The sequence below is a fragment of the Scophthalmus maximus genome, chromosome 4, assembly GCF_022379125.1.
Source record: "Scophthalmus maximus strain ysfricsl-2021 chromosome 4, ASM2237912v1, whole genome shotgun sequence".
In the NCBI taxonomy this organism is placed as follows: Eukaryota; Metazoa; Chordata; class Actinopteri; order Pleuronectiformes; family Scophthalmidae; genus Scophthalmus; species Scophthalmus maximus.
This window is the reverse complement of record NC_061518.1, coordinates 28,365,249-28,391,130: the sequence shown is the minus strand read 5'-3', so window position 1 is coordinate 28,391,130 and position 25,882 is coordinate 28,365,249. Positions and strand designations below refer to the sequence as shown.

General features: G+C 41.0%; 1 protein-coding gene and 1 long non-coding RNA gene across 2 annotated transcripts in view; one reads left to right on the top strand and one right to left on the bottom strand.

Moving 5' to 3' along the window:
- Window positions 1–25,882, top strand: part of ccdc102a (coiled-coil domain containing 102A) — a 78,687-nt gene that overhangs the window by 19,668 nt on the left and 33,137 nt on the right. The window contains exons 2-3 of the mRNA XM_035628190.2: window positions 13,994–14,470; window positions 18,433–18,828. Of these exons, the coding sequence (XP_035484083.1) occupies window positions 14,108–14,470; window positions 18,433–18,828 (759 nt within the window). The 5' untranslated portion in view covers window positions 13,994–14,107. The remainder of the gene's footprint in view (window positions 1–13,993; window positions 14,471–18,432; window positions 18,829–25,882) is intronic.
- On the bottom strand, window positions 18,036–18,521 carry LOC118302213. Its single transcript, XR_004790484.1, has 2 exons — window positions 18,381–18,521; window positions 18,036–18,128 (listed from the first exon to the last, which is right to left on the bottom strand). It is a non-coding gene; the product is annotated as an uncharacterized LOC118302213 (long non-coding RNA).

The following is a 25,882-nucleotide window of genomic DNA, read 5'->3' as shown; positions in this document are numbered from 1 at the left end:
CTTTAACACAATTTTTATTGGGTATTTTTGTTGTGTTTTTAAGAAAAATGGAAACAAATCAAGGAAAATTAATAATTTCTGTGCGAGTTTATTAATTGAACGTGACCATTTGGTCTCCGATCAAAGCGCTCTGACCATCACAGATTTTACTCTGAATTCAAAAAGCATATGATGCATTCATGATCAAACAATTCAGCATTATCTAGGAACTATAAAAGCCCCATCTTGAGCTGATGTTTGTCTTAATGTAAGTAAATTACAAAACGTGACATGCATTGAGATCTACAGTCTGCTGAGGAAAGGCAGTCAGATGTCAGCTTTAATCATATTTAGACAAGAGTGTGATGTGTATGTGAACAGCAGGTGGATCAGAGATGCTTTGTCTGCCGTGATGTACATCACGGGCAGAAAGGTAGAAAGGTCAGGCTCAGGCCTGACCTTTCTGCCTCACCTGTCTAAATGCTTCATTAACCTTATAAATGGCCAATAAATGGCTCCTCAGAGGGCCCCTCGCACACTCATCTGCATGCTTTGCATGACAGCTGGGGTTACAACTCTACACCACTTAGGACTATTAAACTCACTTCACGTTTTTATATATAAAAAAATATTTCGGGAACTCTGTATAAAGTGGGCTAAAACGAACCTACTGAGTTTTGGCGAGGAAATGTCCTAAATCTAAAACACACCTCAAGTAGTGGTTCCCCCCCCTTTTCAAGTTCTCAAACTGACTGCTTAAGCCCCAATGTGTCCGCGTGTTGCAGTATAAGCTTGTTTGGCGGATTCACTCGCATTAATAAGTGGTTTGATCCCCATTAGAGCATGTTCACCCCCTCCAACCCTCCGTGTCCAGCTGCCCACTGAGCTTTGCATAACACAGGCTGTGAACTCTTCTTCCTGGTTGAGAAAAGATTAGAACAAGACAAAACCCTGGTCATCTCAGGCTAGCCGGACAATAAAACCCATTTTATACTGAGGTAATGTTTGGCTGTTTGCCGAGGCAGAGTTTTGCAAAATATCCTCTTCCTCCCTTGATAATGTTTATAACTCACATTGCTTTTAGCCAAAGGTTTGTCTAAAAATCTTTTCAAATGCATTTACCTTCAAAGCCCCAGCCAGCAGAGAATTCTGAGAGGTCTCTGGATTTGTATTGGGTCATATGCTGAAATGCATAGTTAGGTTATAAGAACCAAATCCCTTTAAGCCAATTTACAAAAAATCATTAATACTTAGCTATTATATATATAAAATAAGGACAAGCTAGATAGTATATATATTACTATTTAGCTTGTCCTTATTTTCTGTCAAATCTATAATGTGTCCCATGTCCTTATTGAACGTCCCCAAAGTTTCAGGTAATCTGGAAAATGGGTGTTAAAGTGATCGTCATGAGACAAAAGCTCCGCCGTCAAACTGCTCTGAACTCTTGGTTCCAACCGTTTTTCTTTCTACTGTACTGCATCTGTACTTTCCCATGAATTACCTTGACTGTGGTTTATATGACATAGTCTTAATTTGTCCAGCCACAGTTTCTTAAATATATACGAAAAAGTTTTACACAACATATAATGTCTCAAACTTACAGTTTTGTGCCATTTACTTCATTGTGGAGCTGTGTGCAGCGCTCTTATCCCAGCTGGCCCTCTCTCACTGCCACACAAACACACTGACAATCAGCAGCACCAGGAGAAATCCTGCCTGCGTCAGTGGCCCATTGAAACATCAATAAAGTTTGGTGAAAATGCATACATACACAGACAGAGGGCTGAAAACAAAAACAATATCCTGGATAAAGATAGTAAAACTTTGTTAAAAATTTTTTTATAATATATATAATATATATTGATTAGTGCAACAAAACAATGGGATGGAACTATCAGACTTGTCAGTAATCCTTTTTAGGCATGATGGCAGGGAATGTAGGAGATGGGAATTTTTATAGTGGGGATGAAACCTCCTCTGTCTCTCATCTTTTTCTATGCACTGCTTCTCTTACCATCTCTGTACTGGAATTTCATCATGTACTTCACCTCACCAACCAAGATCTGCTTCCTCCATCTATTGACCTAATTGCACGCATTATGCAAACCTCTATCAGCTCTTTGAAACCACGTGCACTGCAGAATGAACTTTTTTTTTATCTTGGCTTTCTTAACAGCTGAGGCAAGTGGTCCCATGGTTAATCAAAACCATTATCAAATTCTTGTGAGGACTGATGGAGCATTTCCCATTCTTTAACAAAGCCAATAAGTTCATCTGTCAATTATCAGCAACATTTTTGAATGTAAACTGTGGACATTTAAAATACCACCTGTAAAATGTATCTCCGATGTGACTTCTTAGTTTTTAGTTTCTAACCAATTTTACTTGCATGGTTAGTTTGTGCATTAGAATTTGAGGGGGAATTCAAGTACAAACTCGCGTGTCTTTTTTTGACAATGGTGTTCCACTTTTCTCGCCATCTTCCACTCATATAAACCTATTTATTTTCATTTGACAGCTTTCAAAAGCCCATTTGTGCAATTGTTTGTTTTGTTAAATGGTTGGTAATTGGTTAAATGGTAATTGGTTGTGATTTCCACCTTTTAACATACAACTTTACAATTGTTAGAATGAAACCACTAATAAATATAAGCAAGATTTTTTTTAATGCAGACATACAGTGTGTTGTAGGAACTACTAGAATCATTGTATTGATGTGATTGTAAAGGGTCATATAGTGTTTATGTGCTATAGAGGAGATTTCAAAGTATCAAGATATATATTGCATTTGTCTTCTTGTCTTTTTGTTCCCCTCTATCCTCTTCCTCCTACACCACCTGACTACTCAACCATTTATCTGCTCCTCTTTCCTCTGTCTTTGTCACTTATGTTAAATAAATAACGGCAATGTTACACTGCAGCACCAGCCTAAACTGAGCTGAACACTGATACTTCACTCACTCACGCGAAAAATCATTTTCGACTCTGTCCTTGAAGTCATTCTCTCTCACTCCTGTTTGAGTGTTCAGATTAGCTTTGTAGAATTAGTAAGTTGACCCTGTGTGAAAGTGCTAGCTAGTTGCATGGTCTGTGTGTGTATTTTTGGGTTTGTGTGCGTTTCTATTGGCATGTAGGGCGTGTGCTACATGGAACCATAGGGGAGAGAGAAAGTGTACGCGCGTGTGTGTGTAAGAGACAGAGAGAGAGAGAGAGAGAGAGAAAGAGGCGGAAAGAGAAGGAGATATAGAGTCATCGTTCAGGAATGCACTGTATAATTTGCTTTAGTGGAGCCTTCTGCTACAAAAACACCTGGGGCCCCATATACAGTATTCAGTATATGGAAAAGAGATGTAAAGGTATGAAAATGTAACATCGGTTATAGTGACCAAAATTATCATGTTTATCAGTATTAAAACGGAATTTTTAAAATATGATGAAGATGTTCAAAAATTACTGATGCAAAAACGGATGACCTTCTGAGACTGCTATGCATACACAAAACTCCTATCTTATGCAGCAATGTGCCTGTGTTGAACATAACCACCATGAAACAATCAGATTTAAAGTGAATTAAATAAAACAAAACAAAACAAAACGGTTTCTCAGATTCAATTATTTGTCCTCACTAACGGCCCTCCATCTCTGTATTCACTCTGTAGCTCTCTCGGCCATCGTCTCTCTCTCTTTCGACGTGCAGGAGGGGGTAACTGAAACTAAAACTGTGTGTTCTGCCCTGAACCTCGACAACATATAGCTCTCGTGACCGACTGATTATCTCTGCTCACATCAAGGGGAGTGAGTGGATTAGGACAGATGACAATTGGGTAGAGCACATGATAGTTAAATAAAAAGAACGGCTCCCAAGCGCGACTCGGATCCCTTCGTTCTTCTTATAGAGACACAACAAACCCACCTTGCTACTGTGCCTGCCTTCTTTTTACACTTCCCATAATAACATTCTGCATCAGCAACGATAGTTTCCGCTTTAGCTGTATGTGTGCGTTCCCACTGTGGGCATGTTGTCAGCAGGCAGGCAGAGAGAGCACCGGCCCTGTAAATACCGTCACCCCTCCCCCATCTGCAACCACCACAGATATGATCTGATTCTGAAGGAAACACTGTCTGTCTTTCTGTCTGCCGTCATTACATGGTCCAAACTCAAGCTTTTGGGAGTTAATTGTTTAACTACAGCTATGCGGTTGCAAAATGCAACTTCTCTGATGAGAAATCTATTAAAAATCTTATATTGACCCGCTAACAAGCAGACTTGACTCATTATTGTGGTAGTGTGTATGGACTGGGTAAATAGCAGCCCACATGATCATGTGATGGATAGCTGTAATAAGACTTCAAGCAATCGTGGCTGACAAAACCAAGGCTCAATCCCATTTCACACCTTATCCCTACCCCTTAGCCCTACCCCTCGGTTTTGCGCGTTCACATGTAGGGGTGGGGGTGTCTCCATTCCCTATGGCGTCGAGGGGGAGGTCTAAGGTGGAAGGATAGATGGCCCTCCAAACGGAGATTTTCCAGACCCTCACTCCAAAAGGAGGGCTGTGACATATGCCTAGTGAATCACAGGCAAGTCGGCTTAAAAAATGTCCAAGGCGACCAAAGAAACTCACAAATTAGTTTGACAACATTTGTTCGTCGTTTGAATGTATTATGGCTCTTTTCCTCATAAAAGCCACAAAAGAAAAAATCGCTAGTCACCGAAAAAAATTTATGTTATCAACTAACGTGATGTGCTATTTCGTCATCATAAGACCACGGGGTATTTTCAGTGTGATTCACCTGTCCTGTCATGCCCAACATACTGTAATTAGCATGTTTTTTATTTGAATATTCTGAGTATGTCACCATAGTAACTGGAAGAGGGTCTTTACAATGATATCGCCGTCATTCCAGGCATGTTGAATCTCCTGTAAAAAAAAGTTGCCTCTGCCTACGTGATGACGTATGGCGTTTGAAGGGGTGTCCCATTTGGTATGGGTAGATTTTCAACCCCTTCCACTTGAAACAAAGTTATAAGGGGAAGGGGCAAGGGGTAGGGGTAAGAATGAGAAATGGGATTGGGCCCAAATGTTTGACCCTTCGGTTCAGGATTCCACACACTCTTCATTATGTTGCTGCTTTGTGTGGTTACCATTGCTTGGCTGCCATGTTGGCCGGGGTTGCTGAGCAAGAGAGAGAGAGAGAGAGAGAGAGAGCAACAAAACCAAAAAATAGAAGGAGACGGGAGTCATCTGTGCAGCAGAGATATTGTGTTGGCTTGCTTTTCTTAGCAGGGTGAGAAGCCGGTTGCCATGTGAATTGCCAAACTTGAAAGCAGACACAGACTTGTCTTCACTGCTTCCACCAGGGTCTCGAGTAACGTCCATGGTTATGGACTGAGGAGAGGATTGCTTCCTGTGTTCAGTGTGTGTGGTTGCTAGCTGCCTAGCTTCTGCTACTTTGCTGGTTTGGAACAGTCATGTGTGATTATTATTTAAACCCACACAGTTGTTTTATGTGAACTGACAACACATTTGCATTTACGATTGTTTTCAGTGGTCACAATGTGTCCACACGGGCATGTGCGCGTGAAAGGGGGAGGAGGAGCAAGATGGCAGACCTGACTTGGGATGTCATGTTGCGCAAGAAAAATGTGGGGCATGAGAGCTCAACTTAAATGGTGGCTACCTTTAAAGATGTGACCCTGACAAAGGAGAGATTGGGGATCTCTCAAGCACACGCAAGTGTGTGTAAATGTGCGTTAGTAGAACGCAAGAAGGGAAAGCAATCAAAGAAAGCAACAAGGCGATGCGACGGTGGCTGAGATCCAGCACCCGGTCTTTGTCAGCTCAGCTGATGAGCTGATCTCTGGCCTTTAAACCGACAACGGAGTGCTAGGCTCAGACACGATGGTGGAGCAACACACAATAGTCCCACGTGGTGCAACACAAATCACAAAACAAGCAGCACTAATAATAACTCAGTTATTTTAGCAGCAAAAAGCGGGACACAGTGGTCCGCTGCAAACTTCACAACACAGTAAGTTAAACCTAAAAAAATCACACATTTGCAGCGTTGCCAGTGTGATCCTCCTGGTTTCGGATGGATGCTGGTCAACTCAGTTGAAAGCTTTTGGGTTCAGGTCTTTCCTTCTGCAGGGATCAGTGTTCCGTCACAGCAGCTCTGTATCAATCTCTAGTTTTAAAGAAGCAGTAAGCGATTCTAAAGCAATACACGTTTTGTAAAATCAGCAAATATTTCCCCACGTCCGCTTTTGAAAAGAAATCTGGGTTCTCAGCGCAGTCCAGTGGGTTGGACTTGGTTATGACTGACGACCTGTTGTGGTTGTCATCACATTGTTACAGCTGAAACATCTAGGATCTCTTTCTTTTGATCGCGTAATGAAGATAATTTTGCCTGATTTGTCGCCTCACAGAGCAGACTGTTTACCAGCCTACATATCTAGATATGTTCCTGTGGATGGCTCTGTTATTTTATTCAGGGGGGAAGAAAGAAAAAAAACCTCCAGCTCTTCTTTGAAGTTTAGAAATCTCCCACTGGCTCTGTTTCAAGAACTCTGTGAGTTGGAAAGGGAAGAGGTTTGATGTAGAAGGTTTGGAGCCAAAGCTGATATGATTAGGCTTATATTAGAGCCGGAGAATTGTACTGTCAGCCATTTTTAATGTAATGGGAATGCTTCCAGAAGCTTTGTTCTGCATATCAAAAGAAATATCTGTCAAGTAATACGCTTTGTGAAAATGGAAATTCATCTCTGTGTTTTACTTCTTACTCTGATGTATTTGTGAGTTGATTGAGTGAGTTCGGACTGATTAACCTGACTTCTTCTTCTGAGTCACTTATTTCAGTCATTTTGTGGACTTCCTTGAGCCCATGTCGCGATAATTGCGCATTGATATACAGTTTTTCTCGCAGAAATAGATTCTGTTTTATTTTAATTAGGGGTCCAAGCTTGAAGTGGGCTTTGTGCCTCGCATGCAAAGTGGCGTTGCCAATGGGAAACAATTTATACCAAGTACAAGTCATGAATTTTTGTTGTAGGTCGTCTCACATTTGCTTTAGCATATTTCTCTGGTGCTCGTTAGTGTCGACAGCCCTTAAAACAACAAACTCTCTCCTCACACTACACCACTACCACTCCTGCTGTCATCTCACTGTCCCTCAATGGAGAGAGACATTCCCCTCTTCTTGTATCATCTGCACTGATGTAACTCAACAGCCTTCAGAGCCAGTCGCTTGAGGGAGAAGCATGATTCATGTTTCAAAAAAGGCTCCCCAGGAATACATATAGCTGCCGTAAGATAAAAGCCTTTCGTCTGCACAAAAGGAGCTGATGTAGGGACCCCTATTTATCTGGTAACAGCCATTTAGTCTTGCAGTCGCAGCGGGAGTCTCCAGCATGATCTGCACATGTCAAGCTTCCAGTAGTTAATAAAGAATTCTACTTTGCGCGAGTAGATTACGTATAAAGACACGACAAGACGTGCATTTCGCATCAGTAATTCTGGCGCCGCGAGTAGCGCAACATTTTCGTCAGTCGCTGTATGTGTGGGCAGCCCCACCCGGTTGCTATTTGCATCGTAGAAGACGAGGGCTCGGCGGAAAGTCATGAGGAAGTTGGACTCCTGTCTGCCACTTTTCATTCAACAGTTCATGTTTATGTGCGTGTCTGTCTTTGTCTGTGTGTGTTTGTCCAGAGGAGTTTTGTCAGAAAAAGTCAGAAGAAGAACGGGCAAATATCCACGCAAATGACAAAATAAGCAAAAAAAATAAGTTTCAGCGACCAAACTTTTTTACTTGTGCGAGCAAAGCACCAAAACCATTAGGGGGTGTTTCAATGCACCGAACAGCAACATTACATATTGAAGGAAGGCTGCAAGTCAGATACCAGAGTGAATTTTATATTTCTTTCCCTGTGTGATGATGTAGGCCCAGCCATCCCCAACTGAGACAGAGTTTTCGAGAGCTGGTTTCATTTAGGGAAAAAAAGCACACGCTGATTCTCACACACTAGGTTGCGCACGCACACATGCACATGCACACACAAACACACACACCAGTTTTGGCAAACACTGGGGGAAATCCTTTGTAGCAGCATGCTGTATCACTATAAGGTCAACGTCACATAAATCAACGCTGTGAACACACAAGGACCCTGTTGCCTTTGTGTGTGTTTGTGCGTGTTCGTGTGTTTTTGTCTTGCCCATGACCTCTCTGCTCAGACCCCGACTGCTGCTCATTCCAATAAGATAAGAAGACATTTGCGTTGACAAGTGACTGAAATAGTGATGTGTGTGATTGTGGTGGACTAGACCACCTCTTTCCAGCACAAAGTCAATCCTGGTCTGATGATTTGTTTGTAATGTTGAATATATGAGCTGAAGTTGAACATTAGTCGGTGTTTGGGGCTGTATGACATACGGTCAGTAAGGGCAGATGTTCTGTCAAAGAGTTTATTGCCCCAGAGCCTGTTCCGTGGGCCGGCTGTGCTTTTAATGGGCCCTGTGATGACAGAGGGTGGGGTTCACACGGAGGTTGGGCAAATAAAGGGGAGAAAAAGCAAACTGAGAGACGGAGAAACAGTGAAGGGGATTAAAAGTAGAGTTTACAGAAAGAGAAGGAAATACCGTTTGGACTAACAGGAAACGCATCAGGGTAAGAACGAATGAAAGTTCTCATTCTCTTATGTGGAAACTAATGCACAAGATGAAACTTTACTGTTGTCAATTTTGATTTGGTAGATTAACTGGAATTGAGTTTTGTCTTGATGTGTCTACAGCTACAAAGTATATAATAAATGCATTGCATTTGGGATTTTATGGTCCTTTTTATTCTGATTGGAGTCACTGTAGGTGCTATGGTGTGTCTGTTTCTATATAATGGCAGTGCTTTTTTACTGAAACCACCTTTGGCTGAACTCTGGAATGCATTTTTGCACAGCGCGAGGACTGTGGATCTTGTCCCCCCCTGCATTAAAATGGCTTTAAGAAAGGATCTCTGCAGGGCCTGTATGGACAGCAGGAAACTTCTGCAGAAACCAGCCACTTTTTCAGCTCACATATGGTCCTGTGAATACCATTGTCCTTGAATAAGAGTGTCAGTGATTTAGTATTGCACTTATAGTTATCGACTCCATCTATCGACTCGACCATCGACTGATCCAAAGTAAATGTTGGCGTGTGTGTGTGTGTGTGTGTGTTGTGACCAACATGCAAATATTTTACAGTTGAAAAATGAATGTTTACTGCTAATTTTTTTGTCTAATTTGTTCCTTATATATTGCTGAATGCAGTATATCTTTGATATTTGGAAGATAAAAGACATGTTTAGAATGCAGAGTTCCATTAACAGTAACGACTGTCATAAAATTTATTTTTCCTGTAAAATGAAACTTTTTCATGGATCTTTTTTATTATCTTCTTTTTTTTATTATGTTTTGTTCATGAAGGAAGTGAGTACACACAAATTAAGTAGATAAAAAAAACACAGTTCAGCCCTTCCTCTTTGATAAATTTATTAGGTCTGTGCTGATGGAAGAACATGCAAAATACCAGCCCTAAATACATTGAAATGAGTTGACAAGTTGACAAAGTATCAAAATCCAGTGCTTCATTTGTCCCGTAGTGTCTTCAGTCTAGCTATGTAGTCTATCATCAGTCCCCAGTGACAGATTCAAATTTTCTACTAGACCCCCTCAGGCTGTACTTCATTTTCTCTAGGTTCAAGAAAAGCACGAGATCTTTAGGCCACCAAGATGCCTTAGGGTCAAATGGTGATTTCCACTCTTTCATGGATCTCGTCTCTTTATATTTTGTCCTTTTAACTAAATTTTTAAACATTTTGGGACTCTGGGTGAAGAAGTTAGTAAGTATAAAGTACTTAGTTTCGTAGCTTGCAATCAGTGAGTCCACTCCTATCAGTATAACAGCGTGTTGATGTGTATCAGAGCTCATTCTGACACACTTGGTTTAATGGGCTCATTTTGTGGCCAGTGCAAATACGTGACTCACCCGACAGAGCTCGGATCTTTGTTGGTTTATATATTCCCAGAAACTTAACACATTTGTAGAATTGACCATATAGTATAACAGTTACAATCAGATAACAGTGAAAATCAAACTTATTAGGAGGCTGAGAGGAGCAACACTTGTAGTGGTAACTGATTAAGTAATTCAACTGAATTATCCACAAACATTGAGGTCAAGTGGACATAAGACAAAATCCTGTTATGATTGTTTTTTGGGTAAATACTTTTTAGTGAAGAAACTGATTTCTCAAAGTTATTGATACAATTATATGACATTTTATACATTACTATTGTTTGCATGGAGTGACAACCATCTGGTGAGGTTCTTCCATAACTACATCCAGTTTATCTGTACCTAATAACAAGTTATTCACACTATATCTGCTGATCATCTCTGTCCTCAAACCACTACATAATGTAGACTTGTTACTACCAACAACTGTGTGTGTGTGTGTGTGTGTGTGTGTGTGTGTGTGTCAAGTCTAGTTAAATTGTTCTGTGTGTGGGCATTTTTTAGAATGTGCCCCCTTCAAATATACTGTATATAGGACAAGTTGCTAGTCGTGTCCTCTACTGAGCAGCAGGCTGCTAACGCTAAACCTGTGTTATTTCCTCTCCCTCCTTCTGCTTCCCTGCGAGTTGTTCCCAGAGTTCCAGAGCTCCCCTGTCTCCTCTGGAGGGGAGGGATGAGAAGGCCGCAGGGGGAGGGGAACAGGAAGGACTAGGGCTTTTCTTGGCCCAGAGAGTTTAAGGCCAACTTCACCACAGCCCAGAAATAGGTTTTTTTTCTCGCCAGGATTTCTCGAACCAAAGCTGGCACTGACCGTGGAGTTGGGATCAAAGTTTGCCCGCAGATCCCTGTGGGGAAATTCAATTGTTACTGCACGAATGGGATTTATTAACTAAAAGAATTTTTTTTCAAATAGAATATTCGTAATTTCTTCTTTAGCTGCAAACTTCTGTGAGCTAGCAGCACCAGATCCCACTGTTCATCATATAGGGCCCCGTGTGCCTAGGCCTGTCACGATAATTACATTTTCAACTTCGATATCTTCATCAATAATTTTTTTTGACCTCAGTAACAGCCATTGTGTCTACATGCTTGTTTGTTGACATAAGAATGAATTCCAAAAACAGTCCAGCAAGTATTGCTGCTTCTGTCCTCTCATCTGTCGTTTGATTGATCAATTGCTGGTCTGGTCTATAAAATGTCAGAAAATATGGATTTCTTAGTATTTTTCTAAAGGCACCATGTCTTCAACTTTCTTGTTTTGTCTGAGGCCTAAACACAAGTCTGAACTTTGGATAACTTTTCTCTCAGCAACAACACAAATAGTGTAGGACTTGCACACACAAACGACTGAGCTCACATGATTCAGTATCAAAAAATTGTTATTGTTATAATTGATATTATTTATTGCAATAATTTCTGGGACAGTATTACATGCAACAAAAAGTAGTTATTGTGACAGGTCCTACGTGTGCTGTGTTGTACTTAACTAAAAATCGGCGGAGACAACGCTCGTTGCCACAAGTATAACAAATGTTTTGCAAGTAAAGGCGGTAACATGGAACATGTAGTGAAAGTGAAAGTGAACTCTACTTCTGCTGGTCCCAGTTAAAGACAACAGCTGCAGCTAGTGGGAGGACGACTGAGGAGAGGGTGAATGAGTGAAAGGCCTACAACTCTTTACAACAGTAGAGTCCAACAGTCTTTTGGTATATATTGAGTTGTGTTACTTTTTTTCCTTTGACAGGCTTCAATGTTAGTCCCATCACTCAACACAAAACATCATGTACTTTATATTAGTTATTTGTTCAAAATAGGGCTATTTAGTGTTCAACAATGTTCTGAGTACAGTCCGAGAATCAAAACATTTGTCCATTCTACTCCTCGCTGCTTTGAAATGATTAGACAATTTAATGCTGCTTATAATAATGCCAAAGAAGAGCTTCCATTTACAAAATGTAGGTCCCAAAGCATCCTCATGAAAAAGGACTGTTATTTCTGTTTACCGTCATTTACATAATGTGTTAGGAAATTACCAATGTATATGGGAACTGTCAAGAAAAGGTGTAATAGGTGTGTTATTGCAGTGCTAAAAGGCGCAGTGAAAAATATTTGGGTGCACCGAAATTATATGCTCCTAAATTAAAAAGTTAGTCTGGAGCCCAGCATTAAGTGTATATAAGAAAAAAATTCAATTGAATCAATTGTGCATCCATTTGCATCCATCTGCTCCTGGAAAACGTAGCGTAGGGACATTGTAATGCCAGATAGTCAAATGAATTGAACGATAAGAGGGCGATGCACTCAGAATGTCAGATCAATGGTGGAGTTTATTTAAAGCCTCCAGGTCGATGCGACCCATTCACTGCGTTTATCCTAGGTAAATTACTCTGCATTACAAATAGAGACGTAAAGTTTATTTTTTGCGAAAAAAGATGTATGAGACTTGCGTTTATCGCAAAAGTTGCGTTAATCGATTATCAGCCACCCAAGGGCAGTATCTCCTCCTGAAGTCATGGCTAATGTGTTAAGAACGTGTCCCACTCACACATCCAGCAAACACACAGTACTATTGGCATTCAGAGTTCAATAATCAATTTACTCTTAACTCGGGTTCAGTCTCCTGAGGAAAAAATATTTGTCTCTTTAGCTCTTAATGCTCCACCGTTTTAACCAGCAGGTTGTCGAGAAAATGATTTGCTTTCTTTGTTTAATTAATGATCTAGACAATCAATTAATGAACAAAAAGGTTTTCTTTTGATCGATAATAAACAATTGTATTGATAGTTTTAGCCCCGTAAACCTTTACCGGACACATCCGACTTGGAGGAGACCTATAGGTAGACCCAGAACTCGCTGGAGGGACTACATATCCCTTCTGGTCTGGGAGCGCGACCCGATCCCGGATAAGCGGGAGAAGATGGATGGATTTATTAATGGTTTTGCAAGTCTAATCAAAATCCTACCCGGTGTGTTTTGCAACAGTTTGAGATTAACTTTGAAATGTGGGCACTTCAACACTGTGCAGTTGTCGGACCAGGTCTGTTCCATTGTGAACCTTTTGTTGGTGAGATGTTTTTGAGTTTTTTCACCAGTGTTTTAAAAAAACAACTGCCCATATGACAAACCAAAACAGTGTGAGGTTCATTTTCTAGTACACTTCACCTCATACTACACAGCAGTGTTGTGCTAACTTCCAGCTTTCTCTGCCAAGTTGACAGTTCTTGTCCTTTGTTTGCCGTTTCCACATAAAATGCCAGATGATGTTTTTGTTCTGGAACATGTTAGAAATCATTGTGCAGTGAGACAAAGTCTTCTACTTGGTGTCATTAAGTATGTGCTCTTTAAGATTGTCGATCCGTGTATCTTGATGGAAACGGGCAGTATTTTTAGGGTTCTGATAAAAGAGGAGATTCTCGATTCTTGACGTTGCCCTCATGACAAGTGAACACAGTAGAAGACTGATGTGTGGCGAGCTGCCCTGCTCAGAGAGGCAGAGATGAGTTTAAATAAGAGGTCGTCAGGTGTTCAGTGAGGCTGAAGGGCTGGAATATTTACTGTTAATGGTCCAGTGAGAACTCTTAAACATATATCACATACAGTTGTGGTGTGTGTGTGTGTGTGTGTGTGTGTGTGTGTGTGTGTGTGTGTGTGTGTGTTTGTGTGTGTTCGTATTGAGCAGTAGAGGTAGTTTCAGTCTCATGTGAACCAGCTGCCCAGCCAGTCTTTGCATTTACAGAATCCCAGTTGGAGAGCAGACCCAAACGTTTCGTCCCCAAACACAACTCAGTGTGTCTGTCAGTGATTTCCCTGGACTGTTTCTGTGTTTTTAAGTTTGATTCTTTCTTTTTTTCCGATAACTGTTTTATCGGCGAAGATGGCTGATTTCCAAGACACTTGAGGATAACCTGGACATGCAAGAATTAACTCTTATTTTCCTGTTGCTGTTTGTTTGTCTACAGGTTGATCAGTGACTGAAGAGGATGAGGGTGCTCTCCTGAACCCCCACCCCCCCTCCACCCAACTCACAACATTTCATTCTCCTTACCACCTCCATCCTCACCTGTGCCTCCATCATGAACCACACTCCCAGCCCCCACCTGTCTGACGGTGGGAAGTCAGCCGGAGGCGGGCTGCTGTGCAGCCTGGGCCTGGGGTCTGACCGGGGGATCCGCTCCCCGGACAGCCTCACCCACAGCCCTAGCCCCACAGGAGGAACCCCCAGCTCCAGCCCCCCACTGCTGCTGTCGCCTGGGCTGGGAGGCCTTGGGTTGGGATCCCTCGGGGCCATGGGTGAAGGAGCGGGGGGCGACTGGGAGAGCAGGGAGGAGCTGAGGCTCAGGGAGCTGGAGGAGGCCCGGGCAAGAGCGGCCCAGATGGAGAAGACCATGAGATGGTGGTCGGACTGCACCGCCAACTGGAGGGAGAAGTGGAGCAAGGTTGGCTGCGGAACCACTTTGAATAACTACTGTGATGTCACAAGATCTAAATCACACTTCTCATTTTCATCCTGTCAACAAGTTGCGCATTTATTTAGTTAGTCTGTTTATTTCGGTATTTGTGTGAATATGAAATTGAAAAAAAAACAAACATTATTATGCACGTTTACATCAGTCCATTTCACACAATACAACTCACACAATCAACAACCGAAAAAGGAATTAGCTGAAGCCCAAGGATAGGATAGGATATAGGATAACCCAGAATATTAGCAATACGAAAGAAAAAAAGAACTGTATTTTACATTGGTTCTCATTTAACATGTTTCATACATACACAACCCTCATAAATTTTAATTTACTTCTCTTAATTTTAAAAAGAGTTGAATGCAACAGGAAGGCTTTTATTTCTAACTCGAAAAAAATATTTCCAATGTTTTTAAATACACAATATTTAGAAACTTTAAGGTGCAGGACCCTGTTTGTTCAAGCATACTTTAGTCGTAGCAGGGATTATCTAGCCTGGGACCCAGACGAAATCTGGCAGCTCATTTCATTTGCTCTGCCAGACTACGTCTGGATCTCTTCAATTTGGGAAGTGATTTCCCTCCAACAGAATTCTTCCCAGGCAAATCACAACTGATAATCTGATAATAGGTGGGGTTTATTTATTTTAAACGCACCCGAAATTTTCAAATTTCTCCCACAAATTTGGCAACACTGGTTCACAGACATTGTGGAATCATCATCACAGACATCTCCTCTCTGCTCTCGTCTGTTGACATTTTTGCATCGCTCAACAGAGGTCACATGATTCGTTGCTATCACTGGTTATCCAAGGCATTTTTGGTCTGTGACCATTGGTAACGCTTCTTGGAAATCGAAAATGAACCGAGAGGTCCCAGACTAATACACACTTGAGTATTAGTCTATCTGCGCCAGGTTTGGGAGTATCCCGGACATTTGAATGAATGAATTAAGTCAAAAATTTATGGAATAGTTGTTATTTCAAAAGCAAATCCTTACATAACCTTTCACTAGTTTGAGGTAAATCACTCGCAATACAATCGTGCCTACGCTTAAACAAAAGTACTCATTAAATAAAGATAAAAAATAAGCATTTGAGAGATTAAAAAAGAAGGGAAATTAAGGTTAGATCTATTTTATCATGAGTGATTTATGTTTCAAAGGCACCAGTTAATCACCAGACAAAAGTACCTTGTAGCATTCAAACTCTTTGTAAAAAAGAAAATCCATATGTTTACAAAAGAGACATTCCGTAGCAACTATACCCTCCTCAGCTTTTTCACTGTCCTAAAAATGATGTGTGCACGGTAACACTTAGTAATACAGCACACAAAACTGCACACTAACAAAGGAACGAGTGTCGGACAAGATTGACCTGACAGTTGGTGGTCAGTTATAAATAGCTCAGGTATATAATGATAAGCTACTAACTGGAGAACAGACTGAGAGATTCTTTACAAATGAATAATTAGATAATATATAGGGATGGGACAATACCACTTTTTCGTGTCTGATCCGATCCTGCAACCTTGAGTATCTGCCGATACCGATCCGATACTAATCTGATACAATCTTTTCCCCACTCGTAAAATAAAATATTAATAATGCATTGTTCAGAATGCACTTTGCTTAACCTAGCCATCTAAAACCCTCATACTCAACTGTGAAACAAATAATCAACTCCCCTAAAGGAAAACACACATAGCCAGCAACATGACAGAGTTATGGAATACTGCTGTTTATTTCTCACAGAACTTTTGGCAGAATTTTTTACGGTCAGCACCGTTCAAACAAGCAAAGAACTTATTGACCTATTTACTGTTAATGAAATAATGATAAATGAACATAAAAATATGATGCCAGAATATCGTTTAAAGATTAGTAGATATGTAAATAGGCATTTATTTGGTATGTTTACTTTAATGTATCGGATCGGATTTGACTTCTTATTTCTTCCGATATCTGATCCAGTCAATTTGGCCAATATTGCCCTGATACCCATTTGGAATATCGGATCGGGACATCCCTAATAATATATAGTTCATAAATTTAGTGGATGGACACACTGATCACCGTCTTTATTAGTCATTGCTGATCAACTCTGAACGAAACCATGAGAGACATCATACAAGGTAGTTACTGAGTAGACCCTCACCACTTCTACATAACATACCTCTACGAGAAAGACACTCAGGAGAGTCTTAGCCAAGGCCCAACGCTTCTAGTAGCCTCATCAATATGGCAGATTTTTTTTTGGTCAAGATCCATTAATTATTCCCTGGGAAATTGGTGAAAATGTCAAGATTCAATGTAAACATAACCTCCTTGGGATAGCAGGGTTCCAAAAAAGTATGTTATTTTCTCAGGTATTAAAGTTGCTGATGATTTGAATATGACTCATCAATCATATTTTGGTCCTTAGTAACTACACACAATTCTGTTCACTGTATTGAAAGTATTACATCATATACATTTCGTTTGCATTATAACATATTTTTTATGGTGGAACGCAATTCTACGGGGACCATTATTGACATTTTTTCAATTAACATTACATGAAAACATTTCATACTTGACGCATCTGTGATCACTAAATGGTAGTTACTGAATATTATCTCCAAATCTTTTACTGTCAACAAATTCCTTCCAAATTTCCTTTCAGTACATATTTTTTTGGGGAAACTGAAGAATGTTGATGATTTATATGGTTGTGTTTAATCAAATTGCAACAATCTGGTCAAGGTCAGTCAATGCTTGTTTTTCCCATAACTTTAATAAGTCTGGTGATTTTTCTTGTCAACAAATCCTTGAAAATCCAAATCTTGCAAAGACCGAACGCAGCACTGACAGTTGGCTCCTAATACTGTTCATCTTCTCCCGCTGTGCGATACATGGAGCTCTGCTGTTGTCCAAGAACTACATGGTGACATAGTCCAACATTACTATGAACACACACACACACACATACACACACTCTAGTTTATTTTGTCTTAGTCCCACATACACCTCCCTGCTGCCGGAAATACCACCACCTCCAAATGTGGATTAATCCACCACTGAATATCCAACTTAAAACTAACTTCACCGCGGTGGTAAACGGGACTGCATAAGGCTTACAGCAGGGCTATTCAACTACTGTATATTGTTCAGGGGGACACATTATCAGAAAGCGCAGTGCCCAGCGGCTGGAAAGTTCCCTGAGCTACTCTCAATAAAATAAATCATATTCCTGACATCAAAATACTGAGTGAAGCTTAGAAAGAACAAAGAATGCATCCAAGGTCCGATGACGTCATTGCATAATAATTAGCAATGGATTTACCTTCGGTAGAGACCGGGGGTGGTTTGTTTTCCGCCACTAGCTACATTTACAAGACTTGGCCAAATTCCAAGATTTGTGGCAAAGTAAGAAAAACAGTCAGACTACATACGGACAGCTTTCCTTTTAACTTATTTGGAACAACTCGCTGTTTGCAGAGTAGCGCAGTGTGTTTGTGTAAGACAGCGCTGGGGAATGAGAGAATGCATGTAGACAGAGCAGATTGAAATATCGCTGTATTGAGTTTAATTTGATTAGGTCATCTCGGCAGACTCGGCATGCGGCTGTGGTGATCCTGAAGCGATGTAGTTCCTGAAAAACAAAAGACAATTTTTCCGCCTTTATTTCTCGTAAATGTGCGACTTTAATGTCAGAAATTCTGTGATTTTTAACTTGGAATATTACCCCCCTCCCCTGGCTCCGTAATTCATTTTTAATTTTTTTCCTACAGTAGTGCTAATATGCCATTGTAATTGCCTCCCGTTTGAGTAACATTTGGTTAACAACTTTGGGAGACCATTTAATAAAAAATAATATATTTTTCATTTGTTTTTAAAGACGTACGTCTTTAGAGAAAGCAGTGAGCCTGGGGCTGATCAGTGACTATGTTTCACAGGTTCGTGCAGAACGCAACAGAGCGCGCGATGAGGTCCGTCAGCTGAGGCAGCGGCTGGACACGATCACCAAAGAGCTGACCAGTGTCAGGCGGGAACGGCAGGAGCTGGCCTCGGAGAACGAGACACTACGGCAGCAGACACTGCATCTCCGTGGAGACCACGTGGTGCCTGCTCCATCCGCCGCTTCTCCCTCTTACTCCCCTGCACACCACTGTGGCGCCTCCTCCTCCTCCTCTCCATCCATACCTCCCTCTTCCCCTGCTTCCTCCTCCTCTTTCTCTCAGGTTCACAATGACAGTAAGCCAGACAGGGTGGGGGAGGCACCTCCGGGGTCTCCGGAACCAGAACCAGTACGGGATGTGGACTTGGACAGAGAGAAGCTATGTCAGCAACAGGTGAGTCTGCAGTATACATTTCGATTAGAATAGATTCTCTTATTTCATCAGCTGGTATCAGTGTCTGCACAGACCTGTGAACAGAAACATGCAAAGATTGAATTGTATCGATCAGTTTGCAGTCCACTGGTTGATACTATAAAGAAGATGGAAAATACTATTACTTTAAATATTGTTGCTTGTGTTGAAGGCACCCTGTGGTACTGTCTGTCTGTCGGTTGGTCAGCCCAACACTTTGGATGGATTGTTATGATATTTCAATCCCAATGGCAACCTACACACTGGACTAGACTTACCGTGCACATAGCTTCACTCAAAATACATCCTTTTACCACAACAACTTCCCCTACCACAATCACTGTGGAAATAATTAAAAGATAGTTTGTACATCACCACTTAAACTCTGGCTCTTCCACTTCGCAGCCAAAGTGTAGCCAAATAAATCCCAAATTGCCACTGATGGCTGTTTTGTCAGCGCGTGAATGATTAAAAATGCATGCACTTAAACAGAGAAAAGTTAAAAACAGAAGTGATACCTAAACACAGGGGGTATTGGGTGGGGCTCAGGAAATAGTTTATATTCTGTGGTTCATAAAAAACCTTGACCCTGGTATCACAAATGGACCTGAACCTTAGTGAATGTAGGCCAGCCGTGATGCTGTGTCTCCTGCGAACTGATCATACCCTGTTGGGTAGGTCATGAGTATGTGTAAGATTTGGGGGGGTGTCCTATTTAAGAGACTCTAGGAGTATAGCTACCCTGGTACACACACACACACACACACACACACACACACACGCACACTCCCTGAGGGCTCAGTGATATTGCAGTACTTTTTCTCTGTCAGCCTGCTCTGTGCAGATCATCTGAAACCCAAAGCAAATCTGGTTCTTCACAAACACTAACCTGCTTTGCTCAGCCTAATTCAATCAGACATGTGGATAAGACACTCGCGAGAAGAAGTCAAACTTGGTTTGTTTGCATTAAGTTCGCTTATAGTTCATATTGCTGCCTCCAGGCACTGAATCGCTCTGTGGATGCTGGTTTATACAAAAAATTATAGAGTCAAGGTCCAGTCCGCTAACATGACCTTGTGTGTTGTGTGCTTCACTCAGACATGGATGGTACATTTAAACAAGCTTCCTGAGTTCTAACCTGATTGTTATGTCTTGACCGTGGTTAAACACTCAGACAGTTTCTCTTCTATGACTTCGTTTGGATCTTGTTCGGTGAATTTCCCCAAGCTGATTTTGCTTCTCTGATCATTGTGCTCAGTTTCTGAGGCAGGCAGTGCCAGGTATAAGTCCTGGATCTCAGCCTAAGCCTGGAACTCAGTCACTCTGCTCAGTCTGCTTGTCTACCTAACTGCTACCACCCTCAATCTTCACCCTCTATTGCTTGCAAGACTATTAAATCTGTTAGAACTTTCATTGAGTCTGGTCGTCTGCATTTTGGGTCCAAATTTTTGGGCGCCAATCAAAAATCTCACCCAGGGTGACAACATTGCCGTGGCTGACTCTGTAAACAACAGTGTAATTGTTATTGTAACATTTAGTTTTTCGTGGCCTTCCCGGCTCAGAACCTTCCACAAGTCAGAGACCATTGTGAGTTAAACATCAGCGGCTTGACAGACAGGGACCGCATTCTTGTCTTATGGGATGGATGGTGGAGATGGGAAAAGAGTCCTGTGCTTTACAACATGAGTGTTCATATCATTGGTCAACTTTAGGTGTTTGTGTTGTTGTCGACTGTAAGGTTATGAAGTTAGTTTTGTTGTCAAACATTACACCCCAGCCTGACCACTCCACACTGCTACCTCCAAATGGCTTGCTACTCCCTCACTTTTGGGCACTATCTCCATGGTTGAATGCACTTTTTGTTAGTCTCTCTCGACAAAAGCGTCTGCTAAATTAATGTAATGTAATGTGAGGGTTAAATATATTGTCCAAGGTGGATATACAGACACTGTCAACAAAAAACTGAGTTTCTGTCTCTCATCAATAAAGTCCTCCTACCTACCACCTGCCTACTTAGGGCACAAGGTGGATGTGACTCAGGGGGTAAAGATAGTTGTCCACTAACCAGTAGGTTTGCGGTTTGATCCCTGCTTCCCCAAGTCCACCTGCCGATGTGTCCTTGGGCAAGACACTTAACCCTAAATACCCTTCTGACAGCACCAGCAGTGTATGAATGGGTGAATTTGCTTTGAGGGGTCAATAACACTTGAAATATGCCATATAAATATAGTCCATTTACCATTTACCATGTCCATGGTTCCCAGCAAATTAAAAATTATGACAAAATCTATGCTTTGTTTTCGTTGATGAGAGGAGACGGGATGGAAATGTTAAGTGTGTTAAGTGTTGGAAGGTGGTGAATCCAGATATTACTTTTTATAACACGTATTATTTAGTGAAAGTGTTCAGAGTGAAACGTTATTTTATGAATTTTATCACTTGAAACAACCTGTCACCTTGATTTCAATTACCAATACTTGTATTAGCCTAATTGAATTTCCTTTAAAGAGAGAAAACTTTTTTACTAAAAGTTGACCAAAATGTAATGACTTTTGTTGACTAAAACATTTTCAGTTTTTGTCGACTAAAACAAGACTAAAACAATGAAGGATAAACATGACTAAAATGTGACTAAAACTAAAAAGAATTTTCGTCTAAAGACTAAGACTAAATCTAAAATATCTGCCAAAATTAACACTGGTCCACAGGGGATGAATCCTAATGGCTTTGTTGACCAGAAAGTAAACATTTCAGTTTGTATGGATTTACCAATCACCCACCATACCACCACCATCAAATACCCATGTGGGAGACTGTTAAGTGGGTCGTCCACTGACCAAGGGTCGGTTGTGCTATCCCCCGCTAAAAACTTGATTCCAAATAGCCTCTGACGGCTGTTCTGTCAGTGTGTGAATAATGTGTGATACATTTTTTCAAAGTGTGGCGTATTGAAACGCTGTATGAACATGTGTGTGAATGTGACTTGTAGTGTGAAGTGCTTTGAGTGGCTGATAACACTAGAAAACTGCTATATAAATACAGTCCATTTGCCATTAACCACCAAACTAATGATTAACCACAGCCACATTTTATATTTTGTGCCAAATAAAAACTGTTAGCGTGCTAACGTTAAAATAAAATGAATTAAACAGCATAATGTGTAATGGATGATATATAGACACCACATACTAGCATTTGCATTTAGCTCAAAAGGCTGCATTGAAAGACAGCCTACTGTTGACAGATTGGGCTTCTTTTTTATTGAGCTAGGCAGGTCATCAAATAATTACTACGATTCCACCAACTGAAAGTAAGGTTACGTTCCAATAACTCTCTCCCCCCTCTTATCTGAGTAGTTGTCATTTCAGGTTATTGCAGCAAAGATTTAGTGTAGCACACACACACACACACACACACACACACGTTTGTCTTTTTATGGTTGTGAGGGCACTCATTGACAAAATGCATTCCTCAGCCCAACACTAACCCCTAAAATCAGGCCTTAACTCTCTAAAGATGTGACAGTGGAGTCAGGACTCTGAATAGTATGGAGAGAAATTAGTATGACAGTGGTCACAAATGCGTATCACATGATCTTCAAGTGAAAAATTTTGGGTACTCACAAATGCGTCTTCCAATCCACACAAGTCCACAAATACGAAGACATTTGTGCACACGTAAAACAGTTTTACAAATGCATATATCAAAAAATATATGAATATTAATATTTTACATTCAGATTTTAAATTTCAACTTCACAAAGGTAATAATGTTCACTTTCAAATAGCTCCTTTTGTGTACAAATGTCTAAAAGTATTTGTGGCATTCTTTGTTTTCTATTTTCAGTTTGTGTAATCCGCGTGCACGGATCGACGGATACACACGGATCGGCTTACACCTGCTCTAATGTAACGGATCGGATTTTACTTTTTATTTCTTTCGATATCTGATCCAGTCATTTTGGCCAATATCGACCCGATACCGATATGGAACATTGGATTGGGACATCCCTAATAAGAACTTACTAATACGACAGAAATGATGCGTTCAGCAACACACTAACACACCCATTTGAAGGTGCCTGAGTTAGAATATCAGTGATTAAAAAATCCCCATTGTCGCATGTCACACTTGACCTTGAACTAGCTCAAGTGGTAACACATGCACCTACATACTAATGCACACACACACCTATAGGCTGTGGCGTTCTGAGTAAACTGTGATTATGTGTGTGCTCTGTGTCAGCGGTGGCAGCAGAGGTGGTCTTTGAGCAGCGGTTGACTGTTGCTCACACACAGCCTAGCCCCATTTCCTGTCTCCCTCCATTGTTCTGGTTCTCACACACACTGAGTACTTCCACATGTGGCCTGGTGCGCTTTGTGTCTTCACAGGCATCTTTGAAAACACTGGGTCCCTCTGTTGGGGGTTAGTTGTAATGACAGCAGCAACATTCCATCCCTAATGTCCATTTGGCATACCTGAACTTAATGTGTCACTAATGCAAATGTAAAAGCATGTAAAGCTTCTAAGAAACCCGGAAAGGGTGTCATCATCCTCAAGTATGCTGCAAATTCTTAAACTACAGATTGTATGATAACTCAGCACTTAGTGGATGTGAAAATATTCAAATGATACTTTTGGACTTTTAAGGACACTCACTGTTTTTCATTTGTTTTTTAAATTCAGTTCATTGTTGATGTCGAAAAAGGGTTTAAGTCATCGGCCCGAACGCGGCCCGAACGCGGCCCGAACGCGACAGATCAGTGTCTGTCAGAACAGGAGGGACGGAAACATTTGAAAATGCTCTGGTGTCAGATGTCACTGTCCTCGGTGATCGTTCTCTGGCTCCTGGTCCATGACATTTGACTCACCCAGCTTGATTGATGCAATGTTTTCTTTTTTTAAGGGGGGGGGGGGGGGGGGGGGGGGGGGGGCGGGTGTTTGGTGTTCACAGATAGCTGATGTCCAGTGTCCTTGCTGTTTCACGGAACTCAACAAAGGTCCTAATATATTGCCATGGATCTCTGGTCCTATAATCCAGCACCCTAATCATGTGTTATGTCATAATCACCCAATGAGAAATCGTTTTAGTAAATCCTATGTATCTATGCTTTCAAATTACATTTTTGGAAAATCTAATCAGTTTTAGAATTTGATTGACAGATAGGAATTAGTTTCTGAATTGAATGTCTTTCGTATTTTTAACCGCAGCTACTATTGTAGATGTTCTCTCTCTCTCTCTACATCTCTATTAGTGTCTGTTTAGATCCACTGCATTTTTGATGGGGTTCAAATATTTTCAGATCTATTTAGGCCAGGTCTCTCTCTTTTTGAAAAAGAAAAAAAGATTCTCCTTGGGGCAGTGATTTTAAGTCTGAAGGTTCCCTACAGTTTTAGTTTTGAAAGCTGCATAGCTCTTGGAATGATACTGCAACATTTCAACAACTATTTAAAATATTGTAGTCACAGATTCATGGTTCCAAGAGGATATATTCTTCTGACCATTGCGACTCACTTTTGAAATATTTCAACATATAATTGATGGATTGGCATAAAACTTTGAACACACACTCACTTTTGCTACACAATGAATAAATCCTAATGACTTTGATGATCTTTTACTTTTCCCCTGGTAAATGGACTGCATTTATATAGCACCTTTTTATTCTTGAGCTTTACAGCAGCGGTCCCCAACCTTTTTTGTGCCACGGACCGGTTTAATGTTAGACAATATTTTCACGGACCGGCCTTTAAGGTGTGGCGGATAAATACACAAAATAAAATGATACGACCGGCATAAAAACTGTGGTATTTTCTAAATATAATAATAAACGTGAATCCACTGTGTACTCTTATGCAACTTAAAGCAGCGCCCTCGTAACATCGCGCCAACAACAAAACATGAGTAACATCCTCTCTGCCCCCTAACACATCAAAATAAGACAACACAAAAACAAATATAAAGTGCATGAAAAATACAACTCACCATATCGCTTAATCAGTGGGAGCCCTGAGCTTGTTTCTCTGCAACGAGACGGTCCCATCTAGTAGTAATGGGAGACAATGACACCCGAAGTGTGTTGCTTTTGTCCAGTCTACTCCGTAATTTTGTTTTGGTTGCTGTCACTGCAGAGTTGTTGTTTCGAACATACTTTTACGGATGTAGCAGAGGGAATCCGGTCACTTTTCAAAATAAAACATCGTTCATCGTTTAATAAATAAAACGGAAATAATGTAAGTTATTTATTCTTTCTCTGCGGACTGGTACCAAACGACCCACGGACTGGTACCGGTCTGCGGCCCGGGGGTTGGGGACCGCTGCTTTACAGCATAGTTGACATTCATGCATTCATTCAGCACTTCCCATATCTTGCACTTTCAGTCATGTACATCTTTGATTAGTGGACGACCCGGTCAGTCTCCTGAGCCACAGCCCCTGGTGCCACCAGCATGTCAAAATCTCAAACACATCGGTTTGTAGTTTAAATGCCTGAAAAGGAATAATATTCTTGGAACTGTTTAATTTGCAGCCTTGGTAGGGAGGAGCAGGAAACAGTGAGGACAGAAGTGGTCTGCATTTATGACAACCCCTTCAAAAATACAGAGCTTCTCATGAATCCTTACAGGAGATGTGGTGATGTTTTTTGTGAGGCGTTATTGAATGTTAGGTTGGCAATTGTTTTTCAAAGGATGATTCCAGGTACATGGAGTGTCTGATAATAAAGTGCTAATAAAGAGCAGAGAAAGTGATAGCCTCATCCACTGAGCGTCCTGCTGTGGTATAATATATCTCAATGACTCTCTCGAATTCAATTCAATTTTATTTGTATAGTGCCAAATCACAACACACATCATCTCAAGGCACTTTACATAGTGAGGTCGAGACCTCACAATATTACAGAGAAAATCCAACAGTTCACACAATGAGCAGCTCTGAGTCTGTGGAGCAGAAAAAACTCCCTTTTAACAGGAAGAAATCTCAAACAGAATAGGACTCAGTTGTAGGCGAAACATCTACCTCGACCGGTTGGGGTGA